The following is a 15,701-nucleotide window of genomic DNA, read 5'->3' on the forward strand; positions in this document are numbered from 1 at the left end:
AACAGAAGGAGCGTGCGCTCAACATGCATTCACTCCAGTGAATGAATATACATATACCATGTCCAGAGAATGCAAAACTAGACAATAATTTTAGCACAAGTGTAGCATTTTTTTCAATTGATTTAATATAAAGTAAATATTTCCTAAGTTTAATTTTATATATAATGTAATAAAAACTAAATCATCACAGTTAGGACAAACAATGGAATAAAATAACCAACTTAACATTCTATAGGCAATTTTACTAACTATTCAAATACACGTAGGTATATTTTTTAATCCATGTATATCTACTTAGTCTTCTATATTTCTGCACATGTACTCATGTATATACATATTTATGTATGTTTTCTGTCCTTTTATATGTCTGTACCAGTGAATACATCTCTTCAAGTCAATGTGGAAAAGCACTTTGTTACAAAGACCTGGCCAGCTCTTACATTGCATAGCCATAATATTGGGAAATTTCCATATCCTTCTCCCTCTGAAGGAAATGCTGCAGCTTCCCAGGACAGGGCTTCTTGGCAGCATTCTCGCGCTCCTGCTGGGCCCGCCTCTTCATGGCCTCCCTCTCTGGCCTCTGCTCTTTTGTGATGGGCTGTGAAACGACCGGCCCCAGAATGTCGACCTTCCTCCATGGAATGGGTTGGCGGCTGAAGTCTTGCAGCAGATACTGGGTCTGAGGTTTGGGGGGTGATGGTGCCTTGTTCCTGGGAGCAGTAACAGGCTCTCTCTGGAATGAAGTCTGAGATGATGCTCTATAAGGTTCAGGCCGAGAGGTGCCCAACGGAGGCGCAGCATTAGACTGGGTGGGTTTGGTTCTATGAGGTCCTGTGGCACTAGATGAAATTGGAGGAGCTGGCTTGGCAGAGGCCATCAAAGATGTGCTGACAGGAGCTGGTTGGGATGGCTTGAGTGTGGTAGGTTGAGCTGAGTGGCAATGAGGCTGCACAGGGTAAGCTGCAGTGGGCCTGTGTAAAGCCAGGGAAGGAGGTTTTCGAGAAATAGGTCTGGCTTGAGGCTGGTCCAGGGTTGGAAAAGGCAGAGGTACTAGCCTGACCTTCCCAGCTGCGGGTAGCTCGTACTGGGATGGAGATAGATAACCCTTGTCAGCACTGTTCTCTACTAACTGAACCTTCCCTGGGCTTTTTTTAGGAGGACCCTGGCCTTTGCGTGGCATGTCCAGCAGGGTGGCTGGGCCTGGCTTGGGATCTTTGTTACTGGAGAAGGTTCGCAGACCCCTGAAGGAGGAGATGCCAGGCTTCTTCTCACTCCTCTTCCCCAGTGGGTGGAAGACCTGCACAGACTCCAGCATGTGCATGCCAAGGTGGGTTCGAGGCTTCTTGAAGCTGTCATGGCTGAGCTCAGGTGGATTCCTCTTCCTCTTGGTCTTGGGGATGGTGGCCTTCTCTTCTGCTTTGACTCTGTTCCTTGAGTGCTTGAGCTCCTCTGTTTTCTTGGAGTTGTTCTCTGGTCCACTTGGTCTTTCTTGCCCCTGTCTTCTAACCCTTTTGTTCTTGCTGGCGCCAACTTTGGGACCTTTGCCATCCGGCTGCTTTGCCATATTTCCAAGAGCCCCGTTGCTGGCCCCAGCAACACATGCACCTCCCTCTCCCTCCACTACATCTTGGTGCTGGATTTTGGCCTGAGGAGCTCCCTCAAACAGCTCAGGGGATTTATGTTTATTCTTCCCCACCTGGTCAGAAGGGCCACTGATGACTTTCCCGATTTCACTGGCCTGATCCTGGTCTATGTCTGTGAGGCTGTTGAGGAGCTGAGGAAGTTGAATGTTTGCCTCAAGTCTAGTGATGTCTTTAAAGTCGAAGCTGGATCCAGTTTCATTCTCCAGCTCCTGTAGCTCTTTTAGACCCATGCTGCTGCCTCCCAAATGGGCATTGTCAGAATTAGGCTTCTGCCTTAGGCTCTCGGTATCAATGCACTGTAGAGGCTGCTGCAAGTCAGGGTGTGCCGAAGTTACAATTGATGTGTCTTGGTTTTCTTTTGTGCCCTCCTGGGCATTGGGAGTCTTTAAGAAGTCATCTTTCATCTCATTCATGTTTTTATTCTCTGTTTGTTCCAGGCTTGGAGCTGGAGGCAAGGCCAGGAATTCTGAAGGACTACAGATGGGGGCTGTCAATGCCCTGTCCCCACTGACAGCTGGTGGCCTTATCTGGGAAACCTGGGCACAGGTGTTGCAGAAATCTGGACTCTGCAGCTGACAGTATGTCTGGCCTGAAGGTGGCAATCCCAGGGACGTCTCCATTTGCACCACTGGAAAAGAGTGAAGGAAGAAGTCAGTGCCTGGGGTAAATGAGACGTTCCCCACCCCCACCCCCATTTCACAGGATCACAGCATTTGGCCTTGGAGCAGTGGAAGGACATTCCTATGAGCTCCTCTTGAGAACCTTAGACGGTACCTCTGTTGGCAGACAGGTGGTGACTGCTCTGTTTTTGCAGACCATTGCATGGCATGTTTTCTCAGATAGTTTTGTTTTCCTTCAGGTTTGTATGGTTTGTGGACGAATACCCTCAGTGGTTTGGTTACCGAATTGCCTTGATGTGTACTCCTCATTTTCCTTCCCTTTTATCTTTAAGAGTTCCTTTCATTTTCGTGAAACTTTTGCTATGAGGCAGGTTGTCTGGTCCATAATTTCCAGAAACTTACCTGACACTGACAATTTCTTTGTTATGACATTACTCAGATGACCCCAGAAGCTTGTTTTTTTATGTGGGTTTAGGTATCCAAACCCACTTAGGCACTCCTGTAAGGCAAGCATTTAAACAACCAAGGATTTCCTCCAACCCCATGTTTCACCATCCTATAAGTGGAACGGGAAATGGCATAGAATTTGAAATAATTGGGCTTGTGTGTGACTCAGTAGTAGAGAGCATGGCTACATGATCTTATGTCCTTGAACAGGGGTAACCTTTGAAGTACCACAGCAAAAGAAAGTAAGAGGAGCAGCTTTTAGCCAATGGTATCTTGTCTACACCATACTCTCTCTACACTTTTAAGTGTAAGAAAACCCCAGAACAGGTGCTAGGAACCTGGAAGAAAGTCTTCCTCCAGGACAGAGTCTGAGCTACATTGCTGTGGAAGACTCCAACTTATGGAAAATCCTTTGTTAGCAAAACAAAACAAAAAAAAAAAAAACAATCTTCCGTGTCTTCTAGACATAGGGACAATAGTTCAGGAAGGAGTCTATGGTAGTGTGTCCGTGGGTGGGACTGGTTATCTTGGGTAGTTAGTGACATGTGTGACTGTGGTATGCTCCATGGATATCACTTAGTACAGGGTGGATGTCACTCACTGTGGCCTTGCATTCTTTCCATTGAGAGAGTCTGAAGTGGGGTGTGGAAAGCCAGACTTGGACTTAACCTGTCAGAACTCTCGTTCTCCTTCTGTGCAGTGTCTACTGCCTAAAGGGTCGAGGTGAGTCTCCTTAGAGTGCCGATCCCACTCCTCCCCTCCCGGATCTGTACTCACCGGGAAGACTATTGTCTGCCGTGGACTGAGCAGATGAGGAGTAGGAGAAGGCAGAGGTAAAGAGTGGTATTTGGACATTCCTTGGATGGATCTCCTTTAGCACCATCACCATCTCCGGTTGGAAGGCAGAGGTCTGGCTCCCAGGGTAGGACACAGAGCCATGTACCTGCAAACTCTGCCCAAATTCTCCAGCTACCAGAGGGCCCAGGTTGTTGTAATAGACCCGACTAGCCTCCTGGTAGGAAGGTGCCAGGCTGTATCCTTGATGTGGCATCTGCGGTGGTGTGACCTGGACAAGGTTGGCAGACAGTGTTGGATGATAGAAGGGGACGATGGCATTGGGATCTAAAAATTTATCACACTGGTTTGTCACAGCCAGGGATGGAAGTGTAGTGTCCTGGCCTATGATGGCCACATTGAGTTCCTGGAGTGCATCTTCCCGCCCATCCGAGCCTCCTGTGAAATTCCACTGGAGAGCACCTGGATAGGAGGGGGCCGAGGTGGAGATCTGGCCCTGCTCAGTCAGCACTGTCAGCATGGTTGTGCCAGCATGTGGGTTAAGGTAGGCATTACCCATGAGTGGCTGGAGAGAAGTACTGGATGCTGATGGCAGAAACCATGCTGAGTTCACATCCGGGGTGGAGACTCGGGAGAAGTTGCCCACTCTTCCTGCAGCCTGCGTGTTGTTTAGCAGAGGCAGAGAAGGCTGAAGAGTTCTTTCCATTCCAGAGAAGGGTGGGCTTTGGAAGTTTTCTGTAGGGAGGGAGGGGACAGTGGGAAAATGGTGAGGCTGATGCTTTTTAGGTTCTGTAAGGAGCAATGCTGTCTCCAGTCTGTACTAGCTGGGACTGTCTAAGACTGAAGTTCCCTCTCACATCCCAATCGCCAGTGCTCAGATTGATTCTTGGCACTAGCCGAAGTGACACTCATTTGATGAGCTGCCTGTTTTTCCTCTATGGGTATGGAATTCCTGGTTGAAGTGCTTTGGTCCGACATAGTCACAGTCCTTCTGCACCCTGCTTTGTCTTGCTCTCATACCCACTGTGATGCTGCCTCAAAGCTGGGTCCTAGAGTAGAAGTGTTTAGAGGTAGGAGAGCTTTAGATAGCTTCTCACACTTCTGCCATATACCTAGTCCTGTGCACGTTTCTTTACTTAGAATGGACTGGGCTTGAAATCACAGAAACCAACCTGCCTCTGGATAGGAAGTTCTGCTGTTATAGGTGACTCCCAGGACCACCAAGCTTGTCGCTACTCTGTGTCTATTTTTGTTTCTTAAAGACTACATATAGGGGATTTTGTATATGAATATTGTATTTACTTAATTTGCTTTGCTACCTCCTCCTTTGTCCCTCCCACTCCTTCTATAACCGATGACATCATTTGAGTATAACTCTTGAACACCTATGTGTTTATGACTTTATGTACATTACCCACTGGTAACATTTCAGGTGTGTGCATGAGTTTAGGGCTGACCCACTGAGATTCGCTAACCTATTAGTGGGTTGATCTCTGAATGAGATTGACTCTTCCTCTGTTCCTGTTCATCGCCCATAACCCTTGTAGAGGGAAGCCTTGTGAGGATTTCCCACCGGCGTGTGTTAGAATTGTACAGAGAACAAGCAACTATGTAGTTCCCAGCCCCAGATAATAATAACCAATGCAGCCAGTGCACAGAAGAATCAGAGAACTCTGCACAAGCTGTGACAGCTTAGAACCAAGGGACAGACTGGGACAATGCCCTCTGTATATGCCAGTGAATTTGCACCCAGATGAATCTCAACAATTGCCTAAACAAGTCTTGGCAAATGACAGTGCCTTGAGCCTTTTGGTTTAAAATGTACGGTTCTCTGCAATATTCTGTCCCAAACTATCTTCGTGTTCCTTAAAGATCATCTCTGCAGGTTTGGCTCCTTCTATTTCTCTGTTTTCTAGCCCTTCATCTTTAGACTTTGGACTTTTTTGCTCCCCACTCCTCAGGGGTCTGTCTTGCATGGAACAGACATATTTTTCACCTTATGAACTACCTCTCAGCGTCCAGTTGCCTCTTAGTCTCTCCCACATTCACTTGTCTTTTGAGATCAAACAACATGGAGCCCAGACCATAGTGGTATTATGATCTTACTGAGGTGGATAAAGAACCAGTTGAGATTAAACTGTGTGTCAAAGTCATATTTTAGTGAGAACCAAAGCTAGATATGACTTTCAATGTGAGATATATATATATTCATGTCACCCCTGGTATTCTAAAGACTTATGCTAAAAATAAGGAAAGATTTGATTAAAAATGTCTGAAGGTTTCTTTTCTTACCTGACATGGCTGGGGGGCTTGGTAGGGGGAGTAACAGGACTCCACCCTACAATTGAGCCAGATAAATGGTAGTCTTTGTCCAATTTGCTGACCAAAACTAGGGAGTGTGTCCAGTATCGGACAGAGCCCACTGGTCACTAGTCACAGGTTGCCTGTAATGATCCAAATTTGTTTACAGAAAGCACTATGGAAACCTCAGGATTCTACCAGGTGCTGGTAGGCTAGGGAGAATGATGTCATAAATAAGGCAGTAGCCAATGGGAAGGACATATTCTGAGCTGCAAGACAGGATTGAGTGGACAAGATATTAGGAGAGAAACAACAGCCTTAAGGCTGAGGTATGTGCTGGTGAAAGGAAGTATTCTTCACATGGCTGTTCCTTCTGCCTTCTCTTTTAGCTCAGAAGATCACGACAGTGTTTCTTATCAGATTCACGTTAATAATGTGCACAGGATGTTTCACATTCCAACAGAATATATCCCATCAGTACACACTGTACACAGGGGCAGGAAGGAGAGGGCCATCTAGATTGAGAAACTGTTTTGAGTTGTGAGCTGTCTGCATCTGTCCATGAACAAAGGAAGCAATCAAATGATTCCTTTGTGATTGTGTTGAAGGGCAGGGTTGAGTGCAGTGAAGGAACCTTATGGGAGATTCCAAATCCTAATGTTCTCTTCTGGTTTCTTGTTGAGGAGTCCTTTTTTATTTTTAGTTAATTTGGCTGTTCTGGCCCAGGTTGGACTCAGATTTCTGTTGTCTCCTTTTCATCCCTGCTCTGTGGGCTTTGATACTTGGACCAGCTTGATCCTGCATCCTTATATTAGAGGGTGATAGCAGAGTAAATTTCTAGAAACAATGGTCTTGATTTCGTTTAACAGATGCATGGGAAGTGGATTCTGCACTTAGCAAACAACAGAAGGACTGAAGATGTGGTTGGCTGCATGTTTCTCCTCTTCCGGCATTGGTTGCTGTTCTCCTGGCCACATTCTGCTTCCTCTGCATATTTTCTCTACTTTCATCTTCCAGAGATCAGCTTTTCTCTGGAACTCGTGATGTTTTGGAACTCACTGTGTATCTCCCTCTGGCATTAGACTCATGGACATTCTTTTATCTATGGCTCCCTGTTTGTAGAATCATGGTAGTGAGCTACCCAGTCAGGATGCCTTCTCCCTTTGTCTTCAGTGGAAAAGTGAGTGGCAGTTCCTGTAGCTTCTTGCTCCTTGCAACAGACTCTGTAGAATCTTGGGCTTGGAGCATTCTCTGCCATGCTTAGAGCTGAGATCTGGCTAAACTGGAACCGTGGAATAGTTGGAGAGCAAAAGGAAGCCTTAGTTGGTACAGTGTGCTGGGTTAAGTGAAAAAAAAAAATGTAGGTATTTTTGCTTATTGTTGAATAAAGAACCAACCTTTTTACCGTCTCAGTGTATCTGCACACAAAGGTGTACCTGGTATTTTGTTGGCACATAGAGAACTCTTGTGTCTTTCTTCATTTTATCCTGTGTTGTAGCTCCCATTTTTGTCACTCCCTGGTAAGTTCATAGACGGGTATGTACCATATGTCTAGTATGAATTTATACACACACAGCAGTGCTTATTAGGTTTTTCTATTAAAAATGAAACTAGAGTCATTTCAGCTGTCCTGCAGCGGTCACATGAGGTTCTAGAACGTGCACTGAGGAGCATTAACTCTGAGCTAGCGCTGTTTCACGCTGCTGCATCTCCAACTCCGTAGAAATGTCCCTCCATGCAGACGGCCCAGTTGTTTAGTTCATACAAATCTCTCCAGATAGAATGTCACATTTCACATGACAACAGAAATGAGACTCACTCCTCTCCTGTCAGCTGTCACAACATTTGACACATTTGCCAAGGCCATGCTTGAAAAGACACTCCTGCTTGTAGATGGTGCAGAAAAAATCCATCGTCCTTCTGTAGCACTGTAGACCCAAGATGAGTTGACTGTCGCCAGGACTTTGAGATTAAGCAGACTGAGGTAAGAGATAGAGGGAGAAGAGGAGGAAGCAGAAAAAGGAAACAAAAAGACAAAAGAAGAGATATACACACAGAAAATAAAGGCATAGGTAGAGAGCGATAGTTGTTTATAATTTTTAAATTGCATACTTTCTGTTTATTGATTAAAGTCATTTACATTGATTTGTTTAATTTTTCTTCTTAGGGTATATTCTGATTTTTAGCTTCCTTTTCTTGATCATCCCCAGCTTCCCTCTCCTCAGCTTCTGCTCCATTTTGATCTTTCATTAGGAAAGAACATCCTTCACCAGGACAACAAACAAATAGAACTAAACAAAATATACTGAGATGAAGCAAATCTATCATTTTCAAATTTAACATGGCCAACTGATGGGAGGAAAAGAGGCTCAAGTGCATTTACCAGAGTAAGACATCTCTCTGTCCTCACACCTAATATCCCCATAGAAACACTAAGCTAACCGAGATGCTATAAATGAAAAGGACTTGGTCCAGACATATGTAGGACCCCTGCTTGCCCTTGAAGTCTCTCTGAGCTCATAAAATCCTGGATTATTTGTTTCAGAGGGCCTTGTTTCTTGTCCTCTAGGCCATCTGACTCATACAGCCATTTCAGCTCTTCTGTGGGATTCACAGAGCTCTTAGGGTAGACATTTGATGGAGACCTACCATTTAGACTCCCTCTATGAGAATGTCTGACTGTTACCATGATGTCTACATCTGTTCACAGCAGCTTTCAGAGAAAGCGTCTGATAATATCAGGCTAAGGCACTGAGTTATTTCATTGATAACATTTTTTTAAATGACCAGGGATTTGTTTTGTTTTACCATACGTCTGTAGGCCATCTAGTTTCAGGTCCTTGGTTACCCAAGAAATGTTGACTATAGATTCCTTCTTGAGAAGTGACTGGTCTTAAGTCAAATCAGAAGTTCATTGTCTACTTCCACAAGTTTATTGTTCCTATTGTCCTAGCATATTTTGTAGGCAAGATGGGTTATATGCCAAGTGTTTTGTGGCTGTGTTGGTTTCCAGGTTTCTCTCTCAGTAGCCTATGAAGTACCTTACTATTGGAAAGACACTAGAATATATTGGTACAGGCTCCATGTTGCCAGTGAGTGTGTGGTTATTCTCCTTTGCTATGGGGCCCTCTGTCTGGTTGTAGAGCACACTCGTCTGTCTTAGCAACAGCTTGGTTTTGTTGATCTATATTGGACCGATACCTCAACAGAATTTTACAAGGTTTTGCCACTAGAAGTCTTTCCAGGACAAGAAATGGGCTGTTAAGACTTTTTACTCCTCATTTCTTAGAGTCCTTAGTTGGATCCCCTTCATAGATTTGTGGAAGTTTTCTCTCAGTGGGTTTCAAAACCACACCCATAATGGCCTCTCAATTACAGTGCTCACTTCTTGCATTCTCTTCATCCACCCCATATCCACTACGTCCCAACCATCATTTCCATTTTCAACCACCCCTTTATGTCTTTAGAATATATTCTATTACCACATACCCAAGAAACATATGTGTTCCTCCCTCTAGACCACTTTCTTCTTTATCAAAATTCTAAGGATCTATGGATTGTAGCCTAGTAAGCAAATATATTTCATAGGTGTCTTCATGGGTTTTCATTACTTCACTCAGGATGGTTTTGCATTTACCTGTACATTGTATAACATACATTTTTGTAACAGTTGAGTATGACTCTATTGTATTTGTGTGACTGTCGTTGTTGTAAGATGGAGCATCCTTTGGGTATATGCCCAAGAGTGGTATATCTGGAACTGCAGGTAGACCAAATCCAGATTCTTGTGGAACTGTAATGTTGATTTTAATAGTGTTTGTACAAGTTTGAAAACCCACTAAAAATTAAGGAGTGTTCTCTTTACTCCATATCCTTTCCACTATGATTTGTTGTATTATTGATCTTAGCCATTCTATCAGGTATCTCAGAGTACATTTGATTTGCATTAACCTGATGACTAAGAATGCTGAACATTTTTTAAGTGTTTCTCATCCTTTAGAGTTTCCTCTACTGAGAATTTTGCTCAGATCTGTATATAAGTTTGAAACTGGATGATTTGAGCATTTGATATCCAGTTTCTTGACTTGCTTATATATTTTTGAAATTTAGTCCTTTACAGGATATGGAGAGAGGAAATAAACTTTTCTTGTATTCTATTGTCTTTAGATTTGTCCAATTAACAGGTTCCCTGCCTTAAAAATGCTTTTCAGTTTTATGAGATCCCTCTTAAGAACTGTTGATCTTAGGGTCCACACTAGAGATGCTAGAGATGTTCTGTTCAGAAAGTTGTCTCCTGTGGCAATGCATTCGATGATATTTCTCAGTGTCTGTTCTATCAGTTTCAGTGTATTATATCTGGTTTTACATTTCATCTTTAATCCACTGGGATTTCTTTTGTGCAATGCAGTAAGTATGATTATATTTGCATTCCTATACTTTCAGACATCCGATTTGTCCAGCACAATTTTTCAAAGATGTCTTTTGCCTCCAGTGTGTCCATATGAAGTTGAGAATTGTCATTTCAAGGTCTGTAAGGAATTTTGCTTAGAATTTCTATAGAATATATGCTGTAGGATGACCCAACTTCCTATGATAATCTTTCTGTTCCATGATCATGGAGACCTTTCCATCCTCTGGTATCTTCTTTAGACACTTGAAGCTTTTATCATACATGTCTTTTCACTTGCTTAGCTGGTGTTACCCTGAGGTGCTTTATATTATATGATGCTATTGTGAAAGGTGTGTCCCATTTTCTATCTCTGTTCATTGATCATTGGTAGAAATGTTTGACTCATTTATAGATAATATCAAGTGGTATGCCGATAATGATAGTTTGACTCATTTCTTTTCTGGCTGTGTCCCCTTGATGTCCTTCAGTTGTCTTTTTGTTCTAGCTAAATTTTTATTTCTATATTGAATAGATAAGAAGAGAGTGGTGAAAACTGTATTGCTGCAGATGTTTGAAGGTGATTTGTATTTCTCTCCATTTGCTTGGATGTTAGGAGTAGGCCTGCTATAACTTGCCTTTGTTATGTTCTGCTATATCTGTTGTACCCCTAATTTTTCTAGGAGAGATTTTTTTATCATAAAGGGTATTGCATTTTCTCAAAGACCTTTTCTGCTTCTTATAAAATGATCCTATGGTTAATTTTTTTGATATTTGTTTATATTGTGGATTGCATTTACTATTTTTTATATATTAAACCATCTCTGTATCTCTGAGATGAAGCCTTCTCAATGGTGGTGGATGCTGTTTTATGTGGGTATTTATTCATTTTGCATGTATTTTATCGTGTATCTTAACATCTACGCTCCTAAGAAAAGTTAGCCTGTAATTTTCTCTTTGTTGAGTCTTCATGTGTTTGGGTATCCAGGTATCTATGGCCTCATATATTGAATTGGGCAATGTTCCTTCTGTTCCTGTGATAAATTGATTATTGGTATTAATTCTTCCTTTAAAATATGGTAGAATTCTCTAATAAAACGATTTGTTTCTGGGCTTTTGTTTTTGTTGCTAGACTTTAAAGATTGAGTCTATTACACTAAGAGGTATAGATTTATTTCCTTTGTTTATTTGCTCTCGATTTAACATACTTATGTGGAATCTATCCCAAAAAGTATCCATTTCTCTAATGTTTTCCAATTTGGTGAAGTAAAGGTTTTTAAGTATGACCTTATAATATTCTGGATTTCCCTGGTGTCTTTATATTCACCTTTTTTTTCCTGATTTTTTTTTGAATTTGTTTATCTTCTCCCTGCTTTTTAGTTAGTTTGCAGAAGGGTTTGTCTATATAACTGATTTTCTTTTAAAAAACTGTTAATTTATAATTGTTTTGTTCTCATCGTTTCTATTTTATTGATTTCAGTCCTAAGTGTGATTATTTGTTACAGTATATCCCTTTTGAGTATGATTATTTCTATTTGTTCTAGAGCTTTCTAAATTGGGAATTTCTGGTTTCATTAGAAACTCAGTTGTGTCCCATGATGTTTTTCTGGAAACAATCTTATGAGAGTATGTTTTGCTGAAGCAGACACATGAGAGAATGTTTTGATGAGAACAAACACGTAGTGCTTTTTTTTGGTGAAAGGGAATGCTTTGTTTTGCTGGAGTGGACACTTGGGAGGTACATGATGTTTGGAAAGAGTGTAAGTATAACCCAACGGACAGTGGGCGAAGCTCTTGCATTGGTTCACCTTGGAACTCATTGTTGATTGCCATGGGCTTCACTGATGTTGGTCTTCACTGGTCATACTTTTTCATTGGTTCGCCTTGCTTTCTTTGCTATTTTTCACTTGTGACTTCATAATCAGAAATGTACCAAAGAACTTCTGGAGATATTCTGTCTGCTTCTTGCTGCTTCTGTGGACTTGTGCCAACTGGCTGAACCCTGCAGCCTCTTCTGGATCAAGCTGCTACCACTTATTTGTGTATTGTGTTTTCTGAATGGACTGGATCGCTGACCATGAAGATTAGAATTGTCCCCCCAAAATTCTTCTAAGCATGCCCATAACCTGTTTCCTATTAACCTTTCTTTTCACTTACCTCTTGTTGGTAGTGGGCTAAAAGGGAGATTGATGTGCTTAAGAACCATTCTTTAAAGTAGGCTTTGAAAAATCTAAGCCTACAGCTTTCAGATTTGTTGTTAGGACAGAAGTGATAAATCTCCCCATTTCTTATATAGTCGCTCATTCATATGATCTTTCCTCTCAGCACTGCTTTAATTATGTACCACAAGTTTGGGAGTACTGTTTATTCACTTTCCTTGAATTCCAGTAAATCCTTAATTTCTTTCTTCCTGTTTCGGCATAGTTTTTCCCCCAGTAAAAGAGTGTTGAATTTCTATGAGGCTTGAATCTCTATCATTTCTGTTGTTGTTTTTATGGTGGTCCAGTGGGATGAATGGGGTTATTTCAATGTTCTTGTGTTTGTTGATTCTTTCTTTGAGTCAGAGTATATGGTCAAGTTCAGAGAAAGAGCTATGAGTTACATAGAAGAAGGTATGCACTTTTGTGTTTGGGAGAAATGTTCTGTAAACATATATTAGTATTAAATGTTAATACCTAGCAATAGTTCTGCCATATTGCCTCAACCTTCATTTTGTAGCTCATGACCTTAACCTAACCTAATATTTCTTGCGGTGACCCTAAAGTTATAGTGTTGTGCTCTATTTGGTGGCCTCTGGAAATTCCATATATCTCCTGCCCCTAGACCCAGCCAATCAGCTTAAAGGTCAGACAGCACTACTTTGTTTAGATAGCTTAAACATTGCAAATGTACCTGTTTGTGGTTTTTTTCATATAAAAACTGGCCCTGAGATCTAACTCTCTGGGATTGCAGCTTGGCCCCCTACTCTTTGCTGTATCCTTGATTAATGTGTCTTGAATATGTGTTCAATAAACCAAATATATCTGACTGAGATCAGTGCCTGAGTGGTTTGTGAGGCTAATGCTGAATCTCAATATTTTGTGTGTTGACCAGGAAAGCCCCAAACCATCAACTAACAGTCAGTATCAATAAGCACCACTAAGCCAGCTGGCCCCTCCGAACCTAGCTACCTAGTTGGGGAGGTAGGGGATTTTTTTTCTTCTTGTAGTTTAGATCTTTTGGTGGCTCAAAGAAGAGAAACTGGAAGCAATGTTGCTTAATCCAGCATACAAGAGATGCCTTGATTCGTCATTTGGCTAAAGGGCACAGATCTCTATCTACATCTTTGGACTTGGAAAAGACTCTTAACTTGAAACCTTTCTTTAACTCCCATTTCTGCCTCTACTTCAGTCTCACTTTCTCATTGTTTATAATTCTGTTATTCTCTTCCTTCTTTTTCATCTCATTCTCCTGCCACCACTGTTGAAGCTTTACTGGGTCATTTCAAAAATTTCCAAAAGGCCGCTGTTGTTTTAGGTAACCAGGTTTTTCCTGGGAGGCTCCATACTCTCTATGAGCTAAAATGACCCTTTCTTGGTATTACTCGTCCTACTAGAGGGCTCATTCAACTCTGTTTTTCTTCTTCCCATACAAACTCTAGTTCTCCACCACCCTGGGATACCCCAACAAGGTCACCTATGTCATGGCCTGGTGTTTTCTTTTCTTTGACCCATCTAAATGCTTGAAGTGTTGTATTCCTTCTCCCACTCATTCCATAGCGGAAGAGAAGACATCTGCCCTTTCTTGTAATTTTCCATACCAGATCTGACAGTGGAGATGATTGAAGCCATTAAGGAGGCTGTCAAAGACCGCATCAAATGAGGTTCCTCAATCCTAATTCCATTAGGTGACAAGGATTCCTTCTAACTGAGTGCTCTAAGAAGCTTCACACCTCTGCCAGGCCACTCTTGCTACCTTGGTTTCCCCTCACATTCTCCACTTAACTAGACCATCCCATACTAAGTCTGATACTTCTTCCATCCCTCAGTAGAAGCAATTTGTCTGCACATCATAGCACCTCTCTCTGCTGAGGATAGGAGACCTTTTTTGGTCTACCCACCCTTCTCCACCTATGATATTTATAACTGGAAGACTGATAATCCCACTTTTTCTGAGAAATCCCAGGTTTAATTTCTCTTCTTGGGACTAACTTTCTCACCCACCAGCATACTTGGGAGGACATCCAACAATTCCTTCAGGTTTTGTTTACTACAGAGGAACAGGATCACACTGGGTGGGTGGCTTACAAGTTGGTCCCAGGAAAGGACAGCAGATGTTTCAAGAATCCAGCAGATATTGATGCTTCCTTCCCCAAGATCATTCCTGATGTGAACACCAGTTCAGCTGAAGGTAAGGAATCTCTTAAAAATTTCACCAGATTCTTATGAGAGATCTCCAGGTGACAACCAGGCACCTGACAAATTTATCTAAGGTAAGCAAAATAGTACAAGGGCCAACAGAGCCCCCAGCCACTTTCCTGGAGTAGCTCCTGGATGCTTACAAAACGTATATCCTGATGAACTCAGATATACCATAGAATCAACAGACCATCAATATGGCTTTGGTGGGTCAGTCAGTTCTAGACACCCACAAGAAGATCCAGAGAGTGGAAGGCTTTGAAGGTAATAGTTTGTTTGAAATCATGGAGATTGCTCAAAAGACTTCAACAATTAGGAATGTCCAGTGGACAAATAAGAAATTGGCAAGAATTTTAGGAGCAGCCCAGGGACAAGAAGGAAGATGGGGAAAGGCTTCTGCTGAGCCAGGGTCAGCACAGATAAGCCCGGTCATCAACCTCATCCAAGGCTTCTTAGAGAACAATGTGTATACTTCGAGGAAATGGGACACTGGAAGGGTCAATGCCCCAGAATCCTAGGAAATACTGGGAACTGAAGCCCGTTCTAGAACTCTCTGACTGAAAGAGTTGGGAGTTGAAGTCCTTTTCAGAACTCAGGGTAACCTTTGAAGAGGGGTGGTACACAGTTGAGTTTCTATTGGATACTGGAGCTCATTACCCATTCCTCTAGAGACCCATGATTATGCAAACTATATTCACTTCAGTTCCTATGGGCACCAAGCCCTATGCCTAGACTATCAAGTGGTGTGTAGACTTGGACAAAAAAGATATTACTCACTTTTTCTGGTATTTCCTGAATGTCCTAATTCCATGTTAGTGGGGACTTTCTGACTAAAATGGGAGCTCAAACTCACTTCTATCTTAGAGGCAAGAGAGTTGTCCAGGCAAACCCAGCTCTGGTCTGTATCTTCTCTTTGAAGAATAAATACCACCAGCAGCCAAAGAAAAGGAAACCTGGCCTTCTACTACCTCTCCTAGAAGACCATATTGCCCACATACCCCAGTGTATGCTAAAAATAACCCTCTGATCTAGCTTCTCATCTATCCCCAGTTCTGGTAGATCTAAATGTTACTGCTATCCCCGTAAGATTAAGGTAGTACGTTCAGTCACA

At 42.3% G+C, this 15,701-nt stretch overlaps 1 protein-coding gene across 1 annotated transcript; it reads right to left on the reverse strand.

Moving 5' to 3' along the window:
* Positions 1-436: 436 nt before the first annotated feature.
* On the reverse strand, positions 437-12,399 carry LOC308413239 (uncharacterized protein C2orf78 homolog; the record flags this gene model as incomplete). The annotated part of the gene is made up of 3 exons (XM_080908146.1): positions 437-2,271; positions 3,488-4,240; positions 12,351-12,399. 3 exons carry the CDS (start codon positions 12,397-12,399, stop codon positions 437-439), a joined length of 2,637 nt encoding a protein of 878 aa, XP_080764272.1.
* Positions 12,400-15,701: the final 3,302 nt, after the last annotated feature.

This window comes from Micromys minutus (genome assembly GCF_963924665.1).
Source record: "Micromys minutus genome assembly, chromosome: 32".
NCBI lineage: Eukaryota > Metazoa > Chordata > Mammalia > Rodentia > Muridae > Micromys > Micromys minutus.